This window comes from Artibeus jamaicensis, unplaced genomic scaffold, assembly GCF_021234435.1.
Source record: "Artibeus jamaicensis isolate MK-2021 breed Jamaican fruit bat unplaced genomic scaffold, CSHL_Jam_final contig_760, whole genome shotgun sequence".
Classification (NCBI taxonomy): domain Eukaryota; kingdom Metazoa; phylum Chordata; class Mammalia; order Chiroptera; family Phyllostomidae; genus Artibeus; species Artibeus jamaicensis.
Genome location: NW_026521955.1, coordinates 1678839 through 1697680, shown reverse-complemented (window position 1 = coordinate 1697680; position 18842 = coordinate 1678839). Strand labels below are relative to the sequence as shown.

The 18842-nt window shown below is 39.3% G+C and overlaps 1 protein-coding gene across 3 annotated transcripts in view; it reads left to right on the top strand.

Annotated features, from left to right (window-relative positions):
- The window catches only part of SLC25A21 (solute carrier family 25 member 21), a 496967-nt gene extending 479160 nt beyond the window's left edge, over positions 1–17807 (top strand). Inside the window, exons 9-12 of one of the 3 annotated variants that reach the window (XM_053672523.1) lie at positions 10941–11122; positions 12049–12101; positions 15159–15216; positions 17339–17807. In XM_053672523.1, the coding sequence (XP_053528498.1) occupies positions 10941–11122; positions 12049–12101; positions 15159–15216; position 17339 (294 nt within the window). In that variant the 3' untranslated portion in view covers positions 17340–17807. Of the gene's footprint in view, positions 1–10940; positions 11123–12048; positions 12102–15158; positions 16518–16653; positions 16673–17338 lie in introns of those variants that run through there. The other 2 variants (XM_053672522.1, XM_037164763.2) reach the window with 2 other exon arrangements.
- The last annotated feature ends 1035 nt before the right edge of the window (positions 17808–18842 follow it).

Genomic DNA, 18842 nt, shown 5'->3' with positions numbered 1-18842 from the left:
TACCACATTTTCTTGATCATTTAGGTTGTTTCCACATCTTGGTTATTGTGAGTAGTGCTGCAATAAACATAGGAGTTGCTAATATCTTTCTGAGATTCTGATTTCAATGCTTTTGGATAAATACCCAGCAGCGGGATTGCTAGATCACATAATAGTTCTGTTTTTAATTTTTGAGAAGCTTCATACTGTTTTTCATAGAGGCTACATCATTTTCCATTCCGACTAATGGTATACAGGGTTCCAATTTCTCCATACCCTTGCCAACACTTGTTGTCCTTTGTTTTTTAATAATAGCCATTCTCAGAGAGATGAAGTGATATCTCACTGTGGTTTGACTTACATTTCCCACATGATTAGTAGCGAGCATTTTTTCAAATACACATTGGCCATGTGTATATCTTCTTTGGAGAAATATCTATTCAAGCCATTTGCCCATTTTAAAATCATGTTATTTGTTTTCTTGGTATTGAGTTGTAGGAGTTCCTTATATATTTTACATATTAATGCCTTATCAGATATATGGAGTGCAAATGTTTTTCCCATTCCACAGGTTGCCTTTTTACTCTTTTGCTTCTTTTGCTATTCAGAATCTTGTCTATTTGTGTTTTTGTTGCCTGTGCTGTTGCTCTCATATTCGTGAAATTATTGCCAAGACCAATGTCATGAAGCTTTTCCCATACATTTTCTTGAGACTTTTATAGTTTCAAGTCTTATATTTAAGTACTTCAATTATTTCTAATTGATTTTTGTGTAAGATGAGGGTTTAATTTCATTCCTTTGCATGTGGATATTCAGTTTTTCCAGCTCCATTTATTGAAGACTCTCTTTTACCCATTTTGTATTCTTGGTACCCTTGTTGAACATTAGTTGACTGTATGTGCTTGGATTTATTTCTGGGCTTACTATTCGATTGCATTGGTCTATATATCTGTCTTTCTGCCAATATTATACTGTTTTGATTACTATAGCTTTGTCAGATATTTTGAAATCAGGAAGTACGATACCTCCAGCTTTATTCTTTTGTCTCAGGATTTGGCTATTTTTGGTCTTATCTCACTTTTTGTCTTAGTATATGTACATTACAAAAGGCAGGCACCTTTCTCTGTTTTCATGGACAGGTCTCATATAAGAGAAGATGGCTACAATTCAGTGAGACTAAAGGATTCTGGAATTTTGCACCAAGTCTTTCTATCCCTAGAGAGAAACAGGAAACTATCGTTTTTGTCTGCTCACTCTGTGCTGAGCAAGTGGAGAGCTATGATATCTACCAGTCCGAACCTCCATTTCAGTTCTCCCCCGGGAGATTAGACTGCAGGGACCCATCAGGACTCCAAAAATGGAAAGAAAAATGTCAGTGTTTTGGGAAACCCCAGAGGAGTTGGAGTGTTAGTGCAAAGATCAACTCTTTGACTCCCAAAGGGGAAGCTGAGAGCTGGGATTTTTTATCCACTTATTCTGTGTTGAGAAGTGAGAAAGATCTATGGCATCTACCAGCCCATGTTATCATCTCTATTCTACCTCAGGTGACTAGACTGTGCTGAACCCATCAGAGCTCCAAGCCTGGCAATACAGAAGCCAGTCCTTCGGGGAATTTCCTCAGAAAAGTTGGGGTGCTGAGCATGCAAACCAATTCTTCTCTCCCCTGGGAGAAGCTGAGAGCTGGGCAGTCCTCCTGATTATATGGTACCACACTAGGGGTAGGAACTCTGGAATCTCCCTACTGCTTCGATGAGTGTAGTTTTTTGTTCACCCAGGGCACTGGAAACTTTCAACTAATTTTTGGATGTCTCACACAGAAAATTTGCTCACAAATTGTTACCAAATCAGTGTATGTGTGGGAAGAAAGAGGGTTCAAGGCTTCTTACTGATGTCGCTCTTTAGGTTAGGTGACATTCTGAGTTCCCTTCCAATGTTGTCATTCTAGGATTTTATTTTCTACCACTTGGACTGAGAGGCGATCTCCTTGGATGCTGAATTAGACCAAAGTCCTGAGAGGCAAACATGTATCCCTAATTCTACTGGTTGATACCTGACAGTCTCAGGGCTCCTCAATGTTTTGGCTTCTTCACTTCTAAATAATAGGGTCTTGGCTCTCTTTTGACTAATTCAAAATTATATCCCCTTGAAAGTAGGAAATTTCTGTAAGCCTTAGTTGCCTCATCTGCTATAGGGATGCTGTGAGTCTTCAACATATAGAAAGTACTTAACACAGTGCCTGGTACATACTGTCTTAGCATTATCATCATCATCATCATCATCATCATCATCATCTTTTTTCAGTTTTTAAAATAAACTAATGGAGAAGGGAAAATGATGCTCCAGGTAATATGATTCTCAAGCCAGAAGACCAGCTGTCAGCTAATGCATGGTGACTTGTAATAATGAGATGTCTTCTGTTGACTTCCTACATACCCAACAAGTGACTAAGTTTTTAAGGAGCAGAAGCTAAGTAATTTCTCACAGGACATTGACAGTGAAATCCAGGAGTAACTTTCTTCACCCTACTGCATGATTCCCCCTGCACTTTGTTCATTCTTCTACTTTAGTATTCAATATACTGTACTGTGATATTTAATTATATACCCACTCTACCCCCTTTCTGGACCATTTACCTTCCCACTCAACTCTAGCACCCAGTGTAGGACCAGGCATATAAAGATAAATATCTATTGGATGAACACCCAACAAATGAATTACAGGTGAGAAGCAAATGATGTAACGATTATGCACATATGATTGGGAGTCAGGAGAACCTGAGTTCAAATCCAGACTCCACTTCTATAACTAATATGATCTTGGACAACTGACTTAACTCTTTAAGTTTCATATCCTTGTCTGTACAATGGTGTTACACACCTGAATCATCAGGTTCTTAACATAATATATGTTTTGTATATGTTTGCATATAACATTATATCTTGTAATAAGTAACTATTATTCATAGTACCATTATTTCTCATAATGAAATGTATGAAAATAATACAAATATCATTACATGTATGTTATTTTGTTGGTTCTATTTATTTTGCCACTATTTTTGGTTATCTGTTGCTGTGGTTATTGATAGTAATGCTGGAGTGATTTACTGGTCATTAGGACTATGTGATAAGTATCCCTGAAATCCAACTACCTCATACTTGTATATTCTTGCATTGGACTGAGCTGGGAGTAGAAGAGGTTAAACAGTTAACAGCATTGCCTTTAGTTCTGCAGCATTAAAGAAGCAAAGCTCTGCTTCCACCAAAGATATCTTTAAAATGCTTCCCAGCACATCCACAGCCCTTAAAGCATCACTTTTTGAGCCCAACCATCCAAAGAGATGGACCATAATTTCCATTCATCAGTGGTTCTCAGACTTTAGGACCTATCAGAATAATTTGGAGGACTGTTTACACAGGTTGCTGGGCTTTACCCCTGAGTTTTGGATTCAGTAGGCCTGGGGTAGAACCCCAATTTTCATTTTGAGTGAGTTCCTACATGATATTCATGGTGGTGTTTTGGGGACCACACCATGAGAACCACTGACATCACAGATATAGTTGAAGTGTGAGTAACCTGACTCCAGAGCAGAACATGTGCAGAAATCTTTCCACTAAGTGAATTGTCAGATAACCCCTGTAAAAATGAGGCCTTCCTACTTTCAATCCCCATATTTTCAACCCTGCACTGCCCTTACCTTACTTTTAAAATTTATTGGAAGGGGAAATGGTTTCATGAAATTGTTTTTAAATTTTATGAGCCTGATAAAATCTATAGACACATTCTCCAGAAAAACCCATATACAAATTGCTTGTAATTTCAGGAGGTTCTTGGACACCTTCTCCACTGGCCCACCCACCAAACCCTAGACATATCAGTAGAAAAACTATGCCCTAAGGCAGGGTCTTGGGTTCACTTGAATATAAAAAAAAAATCCCCCTATACTTAACCCTTAGGTTAAGTACAGTCATCTGTAAAATAGGAATAATAATAATAATAGTTCTTACCTGAAAGATTATAAAAATTAAATGATATAATATATGGAGGATCTAATTTAAAAAAAACAGCCCTGGCTGGTGTGGCTCAGTGGATTGAGTGTGAGCCTGCAAACCAAAGAGTCGCCAGTTTGATTCCCAGTTGGGGCACATGCCTGGGTTGTGGGCCAAGTCCCTCATAGGGGGTGCATGAGAAACAACTGCACATTGATGTTTCTCTCCCTCTCTTTCTCCTTCCCTTCCCCTCTTCTAAAAATAAATAAATGAAACCAAAACCACTAAATAATACCTTTTTTTCTCTTTTTGTAGTTCTGCTACAAAAATCCTCATTCTTTTCTTGTAAAGATTCTTATGTATTTGCTTTTTAAATATATTTTATTAGTTATGCTATTACAGTTGTCCCATTCCCCCCATTATTCTCCTCCACCCTTCACACCCCACCCACACCCACATTCCCCCCACCTTAGTTCATGCCCATGGGTCATACATATAAGTTCTTCGGCTTCTTCATTTCCTATACTATTTTTAACCTCCCCCTGTCTATTTTGTATTTAGCATTTATGGTACTTATTGCTTGTACCTTTTCCCCCATTTTCCCCTCCCCCTCCCCACTGATAACCCTCCATGTGATCTTCATTTCTGTGACTCTGTTCCTGTCCTAGTTGTTTGCTTAGTTTGTTTTTGTTGTTTTAAGTTCAGTTGTTGATAGTTGTGTTTGTTGTCATTTTACTGTTCATATTTTTGTCTTCTTTTTCTTAGATTAGTCCCTTTAACATTTCATATAATAAGGGTTTGGTGATGATGAACTCCTTTAACTTGACCTTATCTGTGAAGCACTTTATCTGCCCTTCCATTCTTTTTTTTTTTTCCAGTGTGGAAAATTTTATTTTTTTAATTTTATTTTAATTGTTGTTCATGTACAGTTTTCTGTCTTTTACTCCCATCCCAGGCCACCCCACCACCACCCCCCACCTCCCTCCCATTTCCACCTCCACTTTTTTGTCCGTGTGTCCTTTGTTCCTGTAAACCCTTCCCTTTTCCCCCGAAATTCCCTTCCCTCTTTCCTATGGTCACTGTCAGCTTGCTCTCTATTTCAGTGTCTTTGGTTGCATTTTGTTAGTTTGTTTTGTTGTTGTGGAGACCCTAGTGCACTGCTGGTGGGATTGCAGACTGGCACAACCACTATGGAAAACAGTATGGAATTTTCTAAGAAAACTAAAAATGGATCTGCCTTTTGACCCAGAAATTCCACTGCTAGGATTATATCCTAAGAACCCTAAAACACTAGTTCAAAAGAACCTATGCATCACAATGTTCATAGCAGCACAGTTTACACTAGCCAAGTGTTGGAAGCAACCTAAGTGCCCATTAGTAAATGAATGGATAAAAAAAACTGTGGTACATTTACACAATGAAATTCTATGCAGCAGAAAGAAAGAAGGAGCTCCTACCCTTTGCAGCAGCATGGATGGAACTGGAAAGCCTTATGCTGAGTGAAATAAACCAGGCAATGAAAGACAAATACCATATGATCTCACCTTTAACAGGAACCTAAACAACAAAACAAACTTGCCATTTCATTCTAAATGGTAGCTTTGCTGGATAGAGTAATCTTGGATGTAGGTCCTTGCCTTTTGCAACTTCAAATACTTCTTTCCAGCCCCTTCTTGCCTGTAAGGTTTCTTTTGAGAAATCAGCTGAGAGTCCTGTGGGAACTCCTTTATGGGTAACTGTCTCCTTTTCTCTTGCTGCTTTTAAGATTCTCTTCTTATCTTTAATCTTGGCTACTGTAATTATGATGTGTCTTGGTGTGTGCTTCCTTGAGTCCAACTTCTTTCGGACTCTCTGAGCTTCCTGGATGTCTATTTCCTTTGCCAGATTAGAGAAGTTTTCCTTCATTATGATTTCAAATAAGTTTTCAATTTCTTGCTCTTCCTCTTCTCCTTCTGATACCTCTTTAATTCAGATGTTGGAACATTTAAAGTTTTCCTGGAAGTCCCTAAGTTTCTCCTCATTTTTTGAATTCGTTGTTTCTTCATTCTGTTCTGGTTAAATGTTTATTTCTTCCTTCTGTTCCAAATCTTTGATTTGAGTCCCAGTTTCTTTTCCTTCACTGTTGATTCCCTCTATATTTTCCTTTATTTCACTTTTCATGGGCTTCACTTTTTCCTCTACTTTGCAACCATACTCAATCAATTCTATGAGCGTCCTAATTACCAGTGTTTTGAACTGTGCCTCTGATAGGTTGGCTATCTCTTCATTACTTAGTTGTATTTTTTCTGAAGCCTTGATCTGTTCTTTCATTTGGGCCTTTTTTTTTTTTGTCTCAGCATGCCTATTATGTAGTAAAAGGCAGAGCCTAAGCTGTTCACCAGCGTGGGGCAACCCACATCACTGTGTTGTGGCACTGTCTGAGGGAGAGGGGTGGGGTCTGAGAGGGAACGATGCCTCTTGTTCAGCTCTGTGCTGGCTTTCAGTCACTCTCACTGCTACCCACAAGCAAATTGGGTCCTTCTGGTGCTGATTCCTGGGTGGGTGGTTTTGTGTATGTTATAGGAACCCATAGGTCTCTCCAACAAACTCTCCTGTGAGGTTGGGAGTTTCTCCTGACCCCTCAACCCCCACAGATTTTTTTTGGTCAGAGGTTTGAAGCTTTATTTCCACATGCTGGGACCCTGAGTCCTGCAGTCTGTCTCACTCCCCAGTTGTTCCTCCCGGTTTATAAGCACACAAATGTGAGACCACCCACTGCTCCAGTCACTGCCTTGCCATCTCCACTCCTCCTACCAGTCTAGATGCATGTTTTTTCTTTAATGCCTTAGTTGTCAGACTTCCATACAGTTTGATTTTCTGGTAGTTCTGGTTGTTTTTGTTTTTAAATTTGTTATCGTCCTTCTTTTCGTTATGGGAGGAGGCACAGTGTATCTACCTATGCCTCCATCTTGGCCGTAAGTCCAACAGTCTTCATTCTTGAGGCAAGTGGATGCCTCTCCCTGCTAGGGGAAAGGTCAGGAAGTATAAAAAAAGAAGAGCCCATCCTTCTCTGGATGGCTCAGTTGGTTGGAGTATCATCCTATATACCAAAGTGCTGAAGGTTTAATCCCTGGTCAGGGCACATACTTGGGTTGCAGGTTCAGCCTCTGGTTGGGGCACACAGGAGGCAACCTTTCAGTGTTTCTCTTTCACATTGATGTTTCTCTCTCTCACACACACACAGTCTCTATTTCTCTCTCTCTCTTGGGTGAGGATTTTTTAAAAGGAGCCCAAAGAATAATATTTCAAAAGCTTACTCTGTGCCCATTTCTTTATTTTGCTAAAATCTGGTCAGTCTGCTATACTATGGTTCTTTCTCTGAGTTACTGAGCAGTAAAGTCAAGCAATCTCTAGATCTGGCTCTGTGACCCAAGAATATCAATTCATTTGTCCTGAAGTAGTTTACTTTACAAATGTCCAGTGCCTTCTCATGTCTCCATGTTAATGCCTCCTGACTGAAAGACAGAAATATAAAATTCTAGTAGGGGCTCATGTCCAGGCTAGAAGACACTCATTCTTGAGAAATAGTAATTAAAAGTTAAGCTTGATCCTCATGGTGTCTACAAAAATAAATGTTTTCTCTCTCACATCAATGTTTCCCTCTCTCTTCTTCTCTTCCCCTTTCTCTAAAAATCGATAAGCATGTCCTCAGGTGAGGATAAAAAATAAAAATGAAAAGAGTAAATAAGAGTAAAAATAGTAAAAGAGTGAATAAGAGTAAAAAAATTAATAGGCCAATCAGCATTTATTTAGTACCTACTCTGTACACTGTGTAAGAGATGACACAAGAGGCTTCTGTGCTGTGCTGACTCACAATTTAACAGGGAAGATAGATAGAGCAAAAATAAAAGAAGCACAAAGTGAGCCATAGCAAGAACAGTGGTTGTTCAGACAGTGTTTTAGGCATACAAGAAAGGGAGAAATTAATTTTGACCATGATCCATAAGTCTCTTGGGAAACATGAGATTTCAGCTAGACCCTGCTATAAGTAAAAATGATGGAGAAGGGCATTCTGGGCTGTAGGAATAGTTTCAGGAAAAGTACGGAGTTAGAAAAAATCTTAGCATAAATTTGTGGTATTATGATCTAACCAGTGTAACCATAGTATAGATTTGGCGGTAAAGGTATAGAACTTCCTAGAGACATAATAAGTTGGCAGATATTGTAGAAAAGAAACCAAAGGAGCTTTGCCTTTCCTCTCCATGCAGTGGGGAAAGACCGAGAGTCTTTGAGTAGAGAGATAGCTAAAGCAGAACTGTTTTTATCAAAAGAGAATCCTGGTGAGGAATAAACAGTAGAAAGCAAGAACAAAGCAAGACCTGGAGAAGGTGCTGGGAATCTGAACTAAAGCCAGAGGAGTGGAAGTAGCATGGGGGCGGGGGGCGGTGAAGACGAGAGGCATTTAAGAGGCTGCATTCATTCGAGGATGGCTGACAAAAAGTTGCAAAGAAAGCTGAGGTGAGGTGAGAGGGCTCCCCCAGGCCAGGTTGCTACCTGAGGCAGACCCTGGTCTCAGAGGAAGAGACTGGCTAGAGGCCCCAAGGCCAGGTGGTTGAGGGATGTCTCTCAGCCATCCCAAGAAGACCCTTCTCCTTCATGAAATGCCCAGAGCAGGAGCAACTGACCATCTGCTTTGCGTGAAAGAAATATCACAGCCACTGAAACCAGATATGGGTCTCAGCCCAGCAGCGTCAGAAATGCTGAAGGTCTTTGAAAACAATTTTCAGGCACTTTTCCAGGTGAATCTGATCTGGGAACCCAACGCATATCTGAGGTGGGGCCCAGGCATCCACGTTTTATAAAGCTCCCAGGTGATTCTGAGCAGAGCTGAATTTGGGACCTTACTATTGTGCTGGGAAACATACAGAAAACACTGAGTCAACACATACAGCCAGTGAACACTACAATGGCTCGAAGACCTTAGCTTTTGGTCTCCAACAGTGTCTCAAGCACTATGACCTTGACTGAGTGTCTTAGCTTACCCTTCATCTTCAATTCTAATCCTCAGCGAATATATCAGGAGATAGAAGAGGCTGCATGCTTGACAAGGTCCCCTAAACTTTTCAGAAGGACATCGTGCATACAGCCATCCCTTTCACTCTTGTCCTCAGTTAAAATAAGGAGAGAGCCTGGCTGCATCACAGAGACACCATGAGAGAGTCTTATTACAGGGTGCTTTCGGTCTTTAGAAAACAGGCTTCATAAAAATACTACCCATTTTCTGCCAGGCCTGTACAACGCCCATAGAACTGTCATTGCTATTATTGATTTCTCAGAAAAATTATGTAATTCAAAGGTAAGGCAGGTGTTAAAAACATCCATTTTACACACTGTGATTTGGTGACTTGTGCAAAGTCAGACAACCGGAGCGGGTCCTGAGGCCGCCGTCCTCCGGAGCGCCAGCTCTGCTCTGCACCATAATGGAGAAGGCCAACACAGGGGCATTTTTCTCTCCTTGTAAAAGAGGAAAAAATGGGGGTGGGGGATTATTTAAACACACCTCACTCACGCTGCAATCACTGCATTGTTTCTCCTGTTGAAACACCCTGTTGGTTTTTCAATCCCTTTAAATCTACCCGGCACCTGTATGGCCTGGATCCAAGAATTATTACCGATCCTATCTAGCCACATAGGAGTTTCTGTGATGGTCTCTGGCTCTTGGTTCAGTTGAAAATTTCAAAACTTCCAGAAATTTTCTTCTCCTGTAGACCTAGAAGCATGCAATGTTCAGACCTGAATTTTTTTGTTAATTAAGCAGAAATGTTCCCCCCTTTTAGTTCTCCTGCTAGATAAAATAGTAGTGTGGCGTAACCTAGATTGTTTCTGTGTAAAGATACTTCTGAAATACTGACCGGAAGAGAGGACAGGGGACAGAGGTGGAAGTTGGGCTCTCTTCTAGCAGTTTATGGTATGTGAGGTGATGACCTGTCTTTGGGGCAAGACTGAGGCTGAAAACATAATGAGAACTTCCCAGCAAATTCATTATAACAAAACATAATGTGAGCTCACTGGGCACAAAAATAGGCTGAAGGAAAGTGACTCCTACATAAGACCTAATTAAATACTTTGATGTCGGAAAGCAGAGCAGGGAGGGGTGGAAAATCAAATCAGACCAAAGTAAAGGAGCTAAATTTAAATGGAAAGAAGTCTCTCTCTCTCTCTCTCAACCTTTTCTGTTTCTTCCCCTGCCCCTTCCCTTTCTCACTCTTTCTCTCTGTCTCTCTCTCTCCCTCTCCTTTTCTTCCTTGGCCATGAAGGGAGAATAAGATTCAGGAACAATGGGTTGTAAATTCTTCATCCAATTAGCCCAGTGACTTACTACTGTTTATAACGCACAGAATGTCACAGGCTGTGTTGCGGCCTCCCCAAGTTGGTTTGTTAATAACAGGAAGCTAGCACTTCTCAGTACAGTGGATCAGCTACACGTGAAAATAAATGCAAAAAACCTGGAGAGGAATAGAAGCAGACCGAGAGTAGCCTTGATTTAATTTAACGTTTGGGGGTCCACACACAAATGAGCATTTTAGTAGGCTTCATGGTGGAAGTTGCTGTCATTTGTAAAATATTCTGGCCAATTAGCTAATAGTGTGCTTGGATTTCTCCTGTTTTGATACAGTAATACTAAGTACATTGTGAAGCCCAATTATACAAATCATCCCCATATGCCATACCAGTCTTTCTTTATGAACTGTGTTTATAAATCCTGTGTGAGGAAATGTGTACTTCAGCAATTTAGACCATGTGTAAAAACATAGCCAATGGGATTGTCAAGAAAACAAGTTCCAGCCTAGGAAGTCCTAATGTGTTCCGCTGGAATAACAGGAGGGTGCCGGCAGCACAGTGCTCTGCTTAAATACGGGTCGCTCTGCAGTGTTTAACCAGTTTAGGGGCTTCCACTTCCCTTTCTGTTATTTTATTCTTCTTTTCTTTTAGGATCCAACCTTGGAGTTTTTGAGAAAATTTGGGATTGGTCTTCTCTCAGGCACAATAGCCTCAGTCATTAACATCCCTTTTGATGTTGCCAAAAGTAGGATTCAAGGGCCTCAGCCAGTTCCTGGAGAGATCAAGTACAGAACCTGTTTTAAAACAATGGCAACGGTCTATCAGGAAGAAGGGTAACACATTCTTATTTTAATAAATGAGCAAGACTCAAGGATTGTTCAGACCTGACTGTACTTCCGTTTTGATGACAGCCATTAAGACCTCTTAAGTCAGGCGTGTGTCTGAGAAGCTCTCGGGAATAGGTGACAAACTTCGAGAAACCACACAATAATGGCATGTTGGCAAAACGTACTCACACCGTCAAGAACCATGAACCACCACCACACAATATGCTGCGTGTTTGTCTCAAAATGCTGACAGGCACTTCCGACTTGCTAGTTTGCATTATCTGCTATTGCATATCATATGCCCTGTTAACACACATGGGCAGGAGAATCATTGTTTTCTGAGTGTGCGTGTCCTTAAAATGTCACCGAATTATCCTAACTATATTCTCCTGGGAGAATTAAACATGCAGATTCTGTGAAAGTAGTTTTCTTTTAAAAATTTAAAGTATGTGCCTCTTTCTGCTGGTCTTTTTTTAAGTCTTAACTTTGGTGTCATCATCTCTCCTCACCTAAGTCTTATTCTCAAGTTAAACAAGTGGGGTTTTTTTTATCATTTTGATCTAAACTGAATCATGCTTCCTTATGTGAAGACTCAGTTTGTGGCCTTATAAATTCAATTACAAAAATCACTGTGTGCGTATACATAGCTGTCCTGAAAGTAAGACATGTCTTGAAAGCAAAAACCATCATGCCAATGGAAATCACACTTCTGATTGGGCGAGACCGGCATAGTTGGGGTAATGAAGAATTAATAAAGTCTTTCCCCTTGTCCAATTTGTTGCAGAGACGATCAACCCAGATACTGTCTGGTTTAGGATGTGTATAATTTCAAACAATTTTTTTAAATGCTGGGTCAGCATCTCAGTAAAGCTGAGGTACAACTCTATGTTGTTTTCAGAATAAGAACGTTGCTCTTTTCCTTCCACTTACAGGATTCTAGCTCTGTACAAAGGCCTGCTTCCCAAGATTATGAGGCTTGGACCAGGTAATGGTGTTTTTATTACTTATACCCTTTCTTTGTTATTGTTCTAGTGTCTCTTTTTTTCTTATGGGTGTCTATCAGCAACACAATAAAAGTTTCTCCCGCTGTGAAAGCCAGAAATGTTGAGGGTATAAAGTTGCCTGTGAGTATTCAAGCTACTGAAGGCATGTGCATTAGAAATGTTCTACCTGTGTTTATAAGGTACTATTCATGGTCTTGCTGGAGGCTGATAGAAGCCAAAGGCCAGCTTGAGTCAATAGGAAAGGATCCACAGCCAGTTGGAGTTGGACTGAGCACTCAGGTATATGCATGGTGGCGTTTGGCTGGACAGGAGGATTTTCAGTGTGTGAGGGACCAGCCCAGTAAAACTTTTCTTGGTGCTCCTAGTTCATTCTTGCTCCTGCCTCAACTCCATTTCAGAAAGAGAAAAGGAGAGCAACTTTGCCTCCAGGAACAGCAAGAGCCACTTGTCTGCAGTCACCTCCGGGGAGTGGTGGAGCTTGGCACTCACCTTCCCAGCCTAAGTCAGCATGCTGGTGGAGGCTCCTGGCTCAGGGCCTTACCTCAGGACGCCAGCCCATGAAAAAAAAGGCTGCCATTCTCTCAGGGAGAGTCAGCTGCCTCAATGTAAATAGATAAGAAAATAGCTGCTACAGACTCAACCCCTGGGCAAATAGTCTTGGATTATAAACAATGCTGTGAATAAGTACGGAAGTATACACTAGACCACACATATTTTTTTTTAGCAGGCCACACTCACCTACTTAGACATCCTGGTAATCTTCCCTAGAACCTTCCCCTACTCCTCTCTCTCCTTTTCCCATTCTTCAGTAACACTCCTGTCCTCCTCCCCTACCACCCTCCTGTGCATGCGCATTTGCCCTTAGATCTCAACCCGGTGAACCAGCATTTCTACCAACCTGAGATATAGAACAACTGTCTGTAAATTGAAGCTGGTAAACAATTTATACTTTCTTTTATTTATAAAACACTTTCTCAATTCCCAATCCATCTGTCCCAACTTTTCTAGGCATTGGGGTATAGATTTTGCTTCACATTTGAGATTCAGACATGCCTCTGTTAGTCATTGGCCCATGTGTATAAAAGAATGCAATAATGAGAATATTGGTGATTTTGTGCAACTGTCTCTGGAAGTATATGGTGTTTTTGCTTCACCCCACAGTAAAAGTCTGCTAGTTGACCTAGCATTAGGGAAAATCAGAGGACTGCCCCTAACCCTTTCTCAGGTGGGGATAGGCCTGAAAAGTGTGAAGACCCTAGAGAGTTAAACTACAGTGGTCATTGACTAGAAACTTAATCCAAAACTCTTCAAATGATCTGACCCCAAGTTTTCTTGGAGGCTTGCAAATGTTTGGTAGGCTCTTCAGAATGTTTTTGCATGAGGTGTCCTGAGTTGCTGTGGTGTTAAATCCAATGCAAAGGGCTGTTGTGAATGCCATGTCCAAAATAAACAACACTGAATAACTGGGAATCTCATTCAAAGCCCTGGCTTCCACTTTCATTCCAAACATGCAAGTCTGACCTACTTCAAGGGAAAGAAAGATAGATAGAAGGGTAAGACTTTTGAGTTAAGGATAAGATTTAAAAGAGAGAGAGAGAAAGTAAAAAAAAAGGAAAGATAAACTTGGACTTTCCATCCTTCATTCTGGAGAAACATCTCATCTTGCTTTTGTAACAGCCGTAGTAACTCAGTGAAGCTACTGATAGGTACCTTCTGTGAAAGGAGACTCTCAAAGTCTGTGGTTTAAAGTTTAAATATCAGTAGGCTGAAAACTAGCCCAATTCTGTGTGTTCTTGTCTTGCGTCGTGAATAGTTACTGAGAGCAAACACAGCAGTTACATAGACATTGACGACCCTCTGAGTGTGCCCCTCCTTGCTTGCTAGCGTGCCAAGGGGGCTATGGCAGTGAGATGGGTGTACTGGAGTATCTTCATGGGTTAAAAATGAAAATTACAGGCAGATCATTATCTTCGGTATAAGGTTACACAAACATGTGCAGCCTGTAGATTTTTTTAAAGCATATGGCAGTGTGTACAAAATAACTAAAACCAAAATCAACTTCTATTTCTTTCCATCAGAAATCAGTCCTCTGTTCACGCAGCCCAGTCTTCTGTAAGTTGTGCTGAGGATATTTATCCACATTTTGACTTTGTGATATTTTTCAAACAGACATGAAAGGATAGAGATTGTCTTAAAGGACACAGAACATGTACAATTTACTGCATCAGATAGAACACAAAATCGCCCACATACAAATGCTCCCTGATGTCTAGGTATTCAGCCGGTTTGATTTCTATAATCACATATAGGAATGTGATCCCTATATCACATTCCTCTTGACATATTACATAGTAAGTCTCTTTTCAGCCCATTATATAACTTTTCTCTATCAAGACGAATGGTGCTCTTATGACACCCAACCTCTACTACCAAATCTTCAAATGACACACATGTCCTACGCAGATAAAAGGAATGAAAACAAAAGGAGGTTGAAAGCTAGCTTAGTTTTGCAATTTATATTTTTTTGATACTCAGAAGCTATTTTTCACATTGCAATCCAGTTTGAAAGCTGTAAGAGAAAACCAGATTCATGTGTCAAGCACCATCTTAGAGATTTTCTTCTTGAATGCTATTACAACAATGTTAATTATGGACTGAAAAAGATAAATCCTTTGCCTACAAATGAAGAATCTGAAGGCTTCTGTTCACAGGAAAGCCACAGGCCCTTACATGACTAAATGTCTATATTTATTTACTTTTAAATTTTTAAAGTGCCTGAAAAAGAATCTGATGAGAAATGATGAAAGTTACAGAAACTCCAGGGGAAAAAATGTATTTGGAGACTCAAGATGGTCTCGATTTTGCTCCGAGAACTTTCCACAGAGTTTTATTCATACGTATTAGAGCTCAAGAACGAATGACTCTGAGCAGCCGTGGCCCAACAGGCTGCGTGGGACTTCATGGATTTGGAAACTCTATGGGAAAGACAACATTGTTTTACAGGATTTGTGATAAAAGCCAGCTCTTTTCTTTTCTAGGTGGCGCAGTGATGCTGCTGGTTTATGAATATGCCTATTCGTGGCTTCAGGAGAACTGGTGATTGCCTATGAAGTGTTTTTACCCCTTGAGATAATTCATATTTGCTATATGGCACTTTGAGACTATCAGCTAAACTGATACAATTCCAAATTATAATTATACAATAATCATATACAATTATAAAGGGGAAAACAATTTAAGGACAAAACCTTCAAAAATTGTGATACTTCAAAAATTATCTCTACATAATTTGAGACTGTAGTTATGGCTATATGCATAAATTGTAAGAAGAAAAATAATATAAGGCAATAAGGTATGGAGACTGAATATAGAAAAGTAGCATAGAAATGGTATATAAGAAATAGCATAGAAAAGCAATATAAATTCTGTGACTTATGTTTAACCTGCATCATTATACAATGAAATCCATTGTTTGATTAATTATTTTTCCCAAGTGGCCAAGAAATGCTTAAAGTAAAAAAAAAAAAATTAAAACATTTCTGTTAAGAATTAAACTCTTCCATAAATACTATTTAAAAGTCATAATGAAAATATTTTTGAAGTGCACTAAAATGGTCTTTTAAAAATATTGACTTTAATGTTAAAATGTAAATCTTTTTTTTAGTAATAATACATATCTCAGCTCTACTTTGAAAAATCTACTTTATATTTTGCAATGTTGTTTAAAGCAGGTCATTCTTTAAAATCTAGATATTTGAAGTCTCTTATGACATGAAGTTATATTAAACTACTTTCCTTCATATTGTTCCCTTTGAAAACCAGTTTTGTTGCTGAAATGTGCTCATGTTAAGTCACAGGTTGGAACCACTCCTTGGGCCCATTTGTGCTGTCTGCCTTTGCACCCAAATACCTTTGTTAACAACTCTTACTATGCCATTCTTAAAAAGGATGTTTAAAGTAAAAGTACATTCCCAGATTACTAGTTATAAGTACCAGCTTCAGGTGTGAAGTCTATTTGCAATGTTAAGATATGTATTATTCAGGAAAAAATAACGTTTCAAATAGAAGTACATTCTTAGCATTTCCAAAGATTCCTGCTCTAACACACGCTTCAACAAATATCTTCTTGGCTTTGATATAACCACAGAATTTTATAACTGCATCCTTAAGTGATGCTACTTCAGTAGCTAAAAATCACCCAAAATATCTGCATGTTCTGCGTGACACCTGTTATTAATTATGACTATGGGGTGTTTCTGCCATGAGGCTATGTCACTAAGGTATTTTGAAAATAAAAAATAAAAGATAACATGGTAATTATTACTTTTTATTAACTTAGAGCATTTGAAGTATAAAAATAAAGGCTTTTGACATACTGTATATACATACGCAGCCTTCGGTTGTACATCCTTTCCAGAGTGTTTTTCTTTAATTTATAGTTCAGCCCAATATTCAAAAGAGTGTCATCAAAAGTAGGAAAAAACAAGAGAAGTAAGAATGTGTCTATTGTACAACTGCATCCTGTCCTCGCAGGTAATACCTTGCAGGTAATTCTCTCTCTGCTGGGAGAGAGGCCATGGAATTGAATCCTTCACCTCTCCGTGCGGACGGGATGCAAGAGAATCTCTGAAGAATGCACTTGCCAGTTAAAAAACACTTTTACCCCCTAAGAAACAGAGGAAATATGTTGACATTAATCAATAATAATAATGTCCAAAAGTCCAACAATCTCAACCTCGTATCCCATCCCATTTTCCTTCTCTTATTTTTAAAAGTAGCTTTAAACCATAATTGCTCTGTATAGCAAATTGTATTTGGGGTTTCTGTTGTTTTTTTAAATTTATTTCATGTGAATTCACTGTTACTAAGAAAAGACCTAGAGGGGGAAAAAAGAAAAGAAAACAAGAAGACTTTGATATCATTAATATTAGATTTTTAAAACACACAGAACCAGAAAAAATTATAAATAGCATAACAAGAGATTTCTTAATTTAGATAAAGAAAATAACATTTAGTTATGTTTCCATACAAACAATTGATAGTTTTTTAAAGACTACGAATAGCCACCTTAAAAACATCTGATAAGGAGTAATCCTGTACCTTATGCCATTTTTTCTGGGCAGCAGGAGAGTCCCTGTGTGGTATGGTTTTAAAGTCTCCACCAAGATACTGGATTGGTAATTTGTTGCATTCGGTTTATAGTCTATTTTCTCACCAGACTAGGAACTCCAGATGTCAACAGGAGTTTTACAAGATCAAAGGAAGACTATGGCCCTGAGAGTTCATCTGCTCCTTCTGCTTATTCTTCTCCTGAAGTTATAATCCTCTGTTTGTAGCACTGAATTTCGGTGGCTTTAGAAATAAATGCAGTTCAAAGCTCTATGATATCTGCTGCCTGAAGAAAGCAGCTTCTTGGACATAACTTGTAGGTCAGAAATCTGCTTACTGTTTACATCCTAGTGACTTGAAAACCCAGTTAATCGAGCCATCTGAGTTTCAGATGAAGCCACGAAACCGATGTGCGGGAACTGGATTGCCCTGTGGGCTGTGCACGGCACAGATAGGGAGGCGTCGAAATCACCGAATGAATGCACCTCTCACACCCACGTCTGGTGACGGGCCCTGGTAGTTATTGCACAGAATACCCAAAACTTGCAATATATTAATTTTCCAGTAGATGGATTGTCCCAATGTTTTAAAAATGTATTTTTAAACCTATATTACCAAACAGGACAAACTTTCTCAACAGATGAGATTAAAAAAAAAAACTGTAGAATTGTGCTCAGGAAGATCAGTTGTTTTAAAATACAACACATAGTCACACGCTCACACACACATATACCCCACAGCTCTATTATTAACATTAAAATGGGTCTAGAAAGATTTATCAGTTACACTGTGTCCTGTAACTCCAGAAATGAATAAAGGGAAATTTTTAAAATTAAATAGGATTTGTATTTCTAATACCACCACCAGTTTACCTACATGTGAAGCATGCTTCTGTACAACAATGTAAACTTCACAGCAAGCCATTTGTACATTCATTAGAGCAGAATTTTCCACTTTCTTTAAATTACAACATAATTTGGGGCTGAGATTGCTGAACGCACAGGTAAGCCAACAATAACAGTACAATTTAGTTTCACAGTGGTTCTCTTAACGTAAAGTTCATTTTAAGTGTCTTTGCAAAGCGTTTCACATTCAACATGAGTTTCTAAGTGACTTCCCTTAGAGACTTCTTGTTCAGATATTTTCCACCCTCTTGTCTTTGCATGTTTGGCGTGTGTGTTGTTGGGTTAGGTAGGATACAGAATGGGAGACTGGCTTGTTGAGGCTGCTTTTTGAATCCTCTGCTGTAGAAAGAGAATGTCCTTCATGAGATGGGGAAGCCTTCACTGCACACACAGAGTTTATGGCAAGTCCAGGTCCAGGAGCCTGAGCAGCCCACCACCAAACAGAGACAAAGACGTTGCCAGAAAGTCACCTTTGCAAAAAGAAAGAAAAAAATAGAGAGGGCTGGGGGAGGGGACACATCCCACGGGACGAAAACACAAATGCACCATCCAGAGTCCATATTTACAAACTAATAGAAAATATAAACATCGTCATATTTGGAACCAAGTCAGAACACCGGGAGAAGCTAAATTCAGATACTGCTTGTGTTATACATATATTCTCTAACAAAAATAGGTCACCTCTTTAAAGATAAACAAAGGATCACT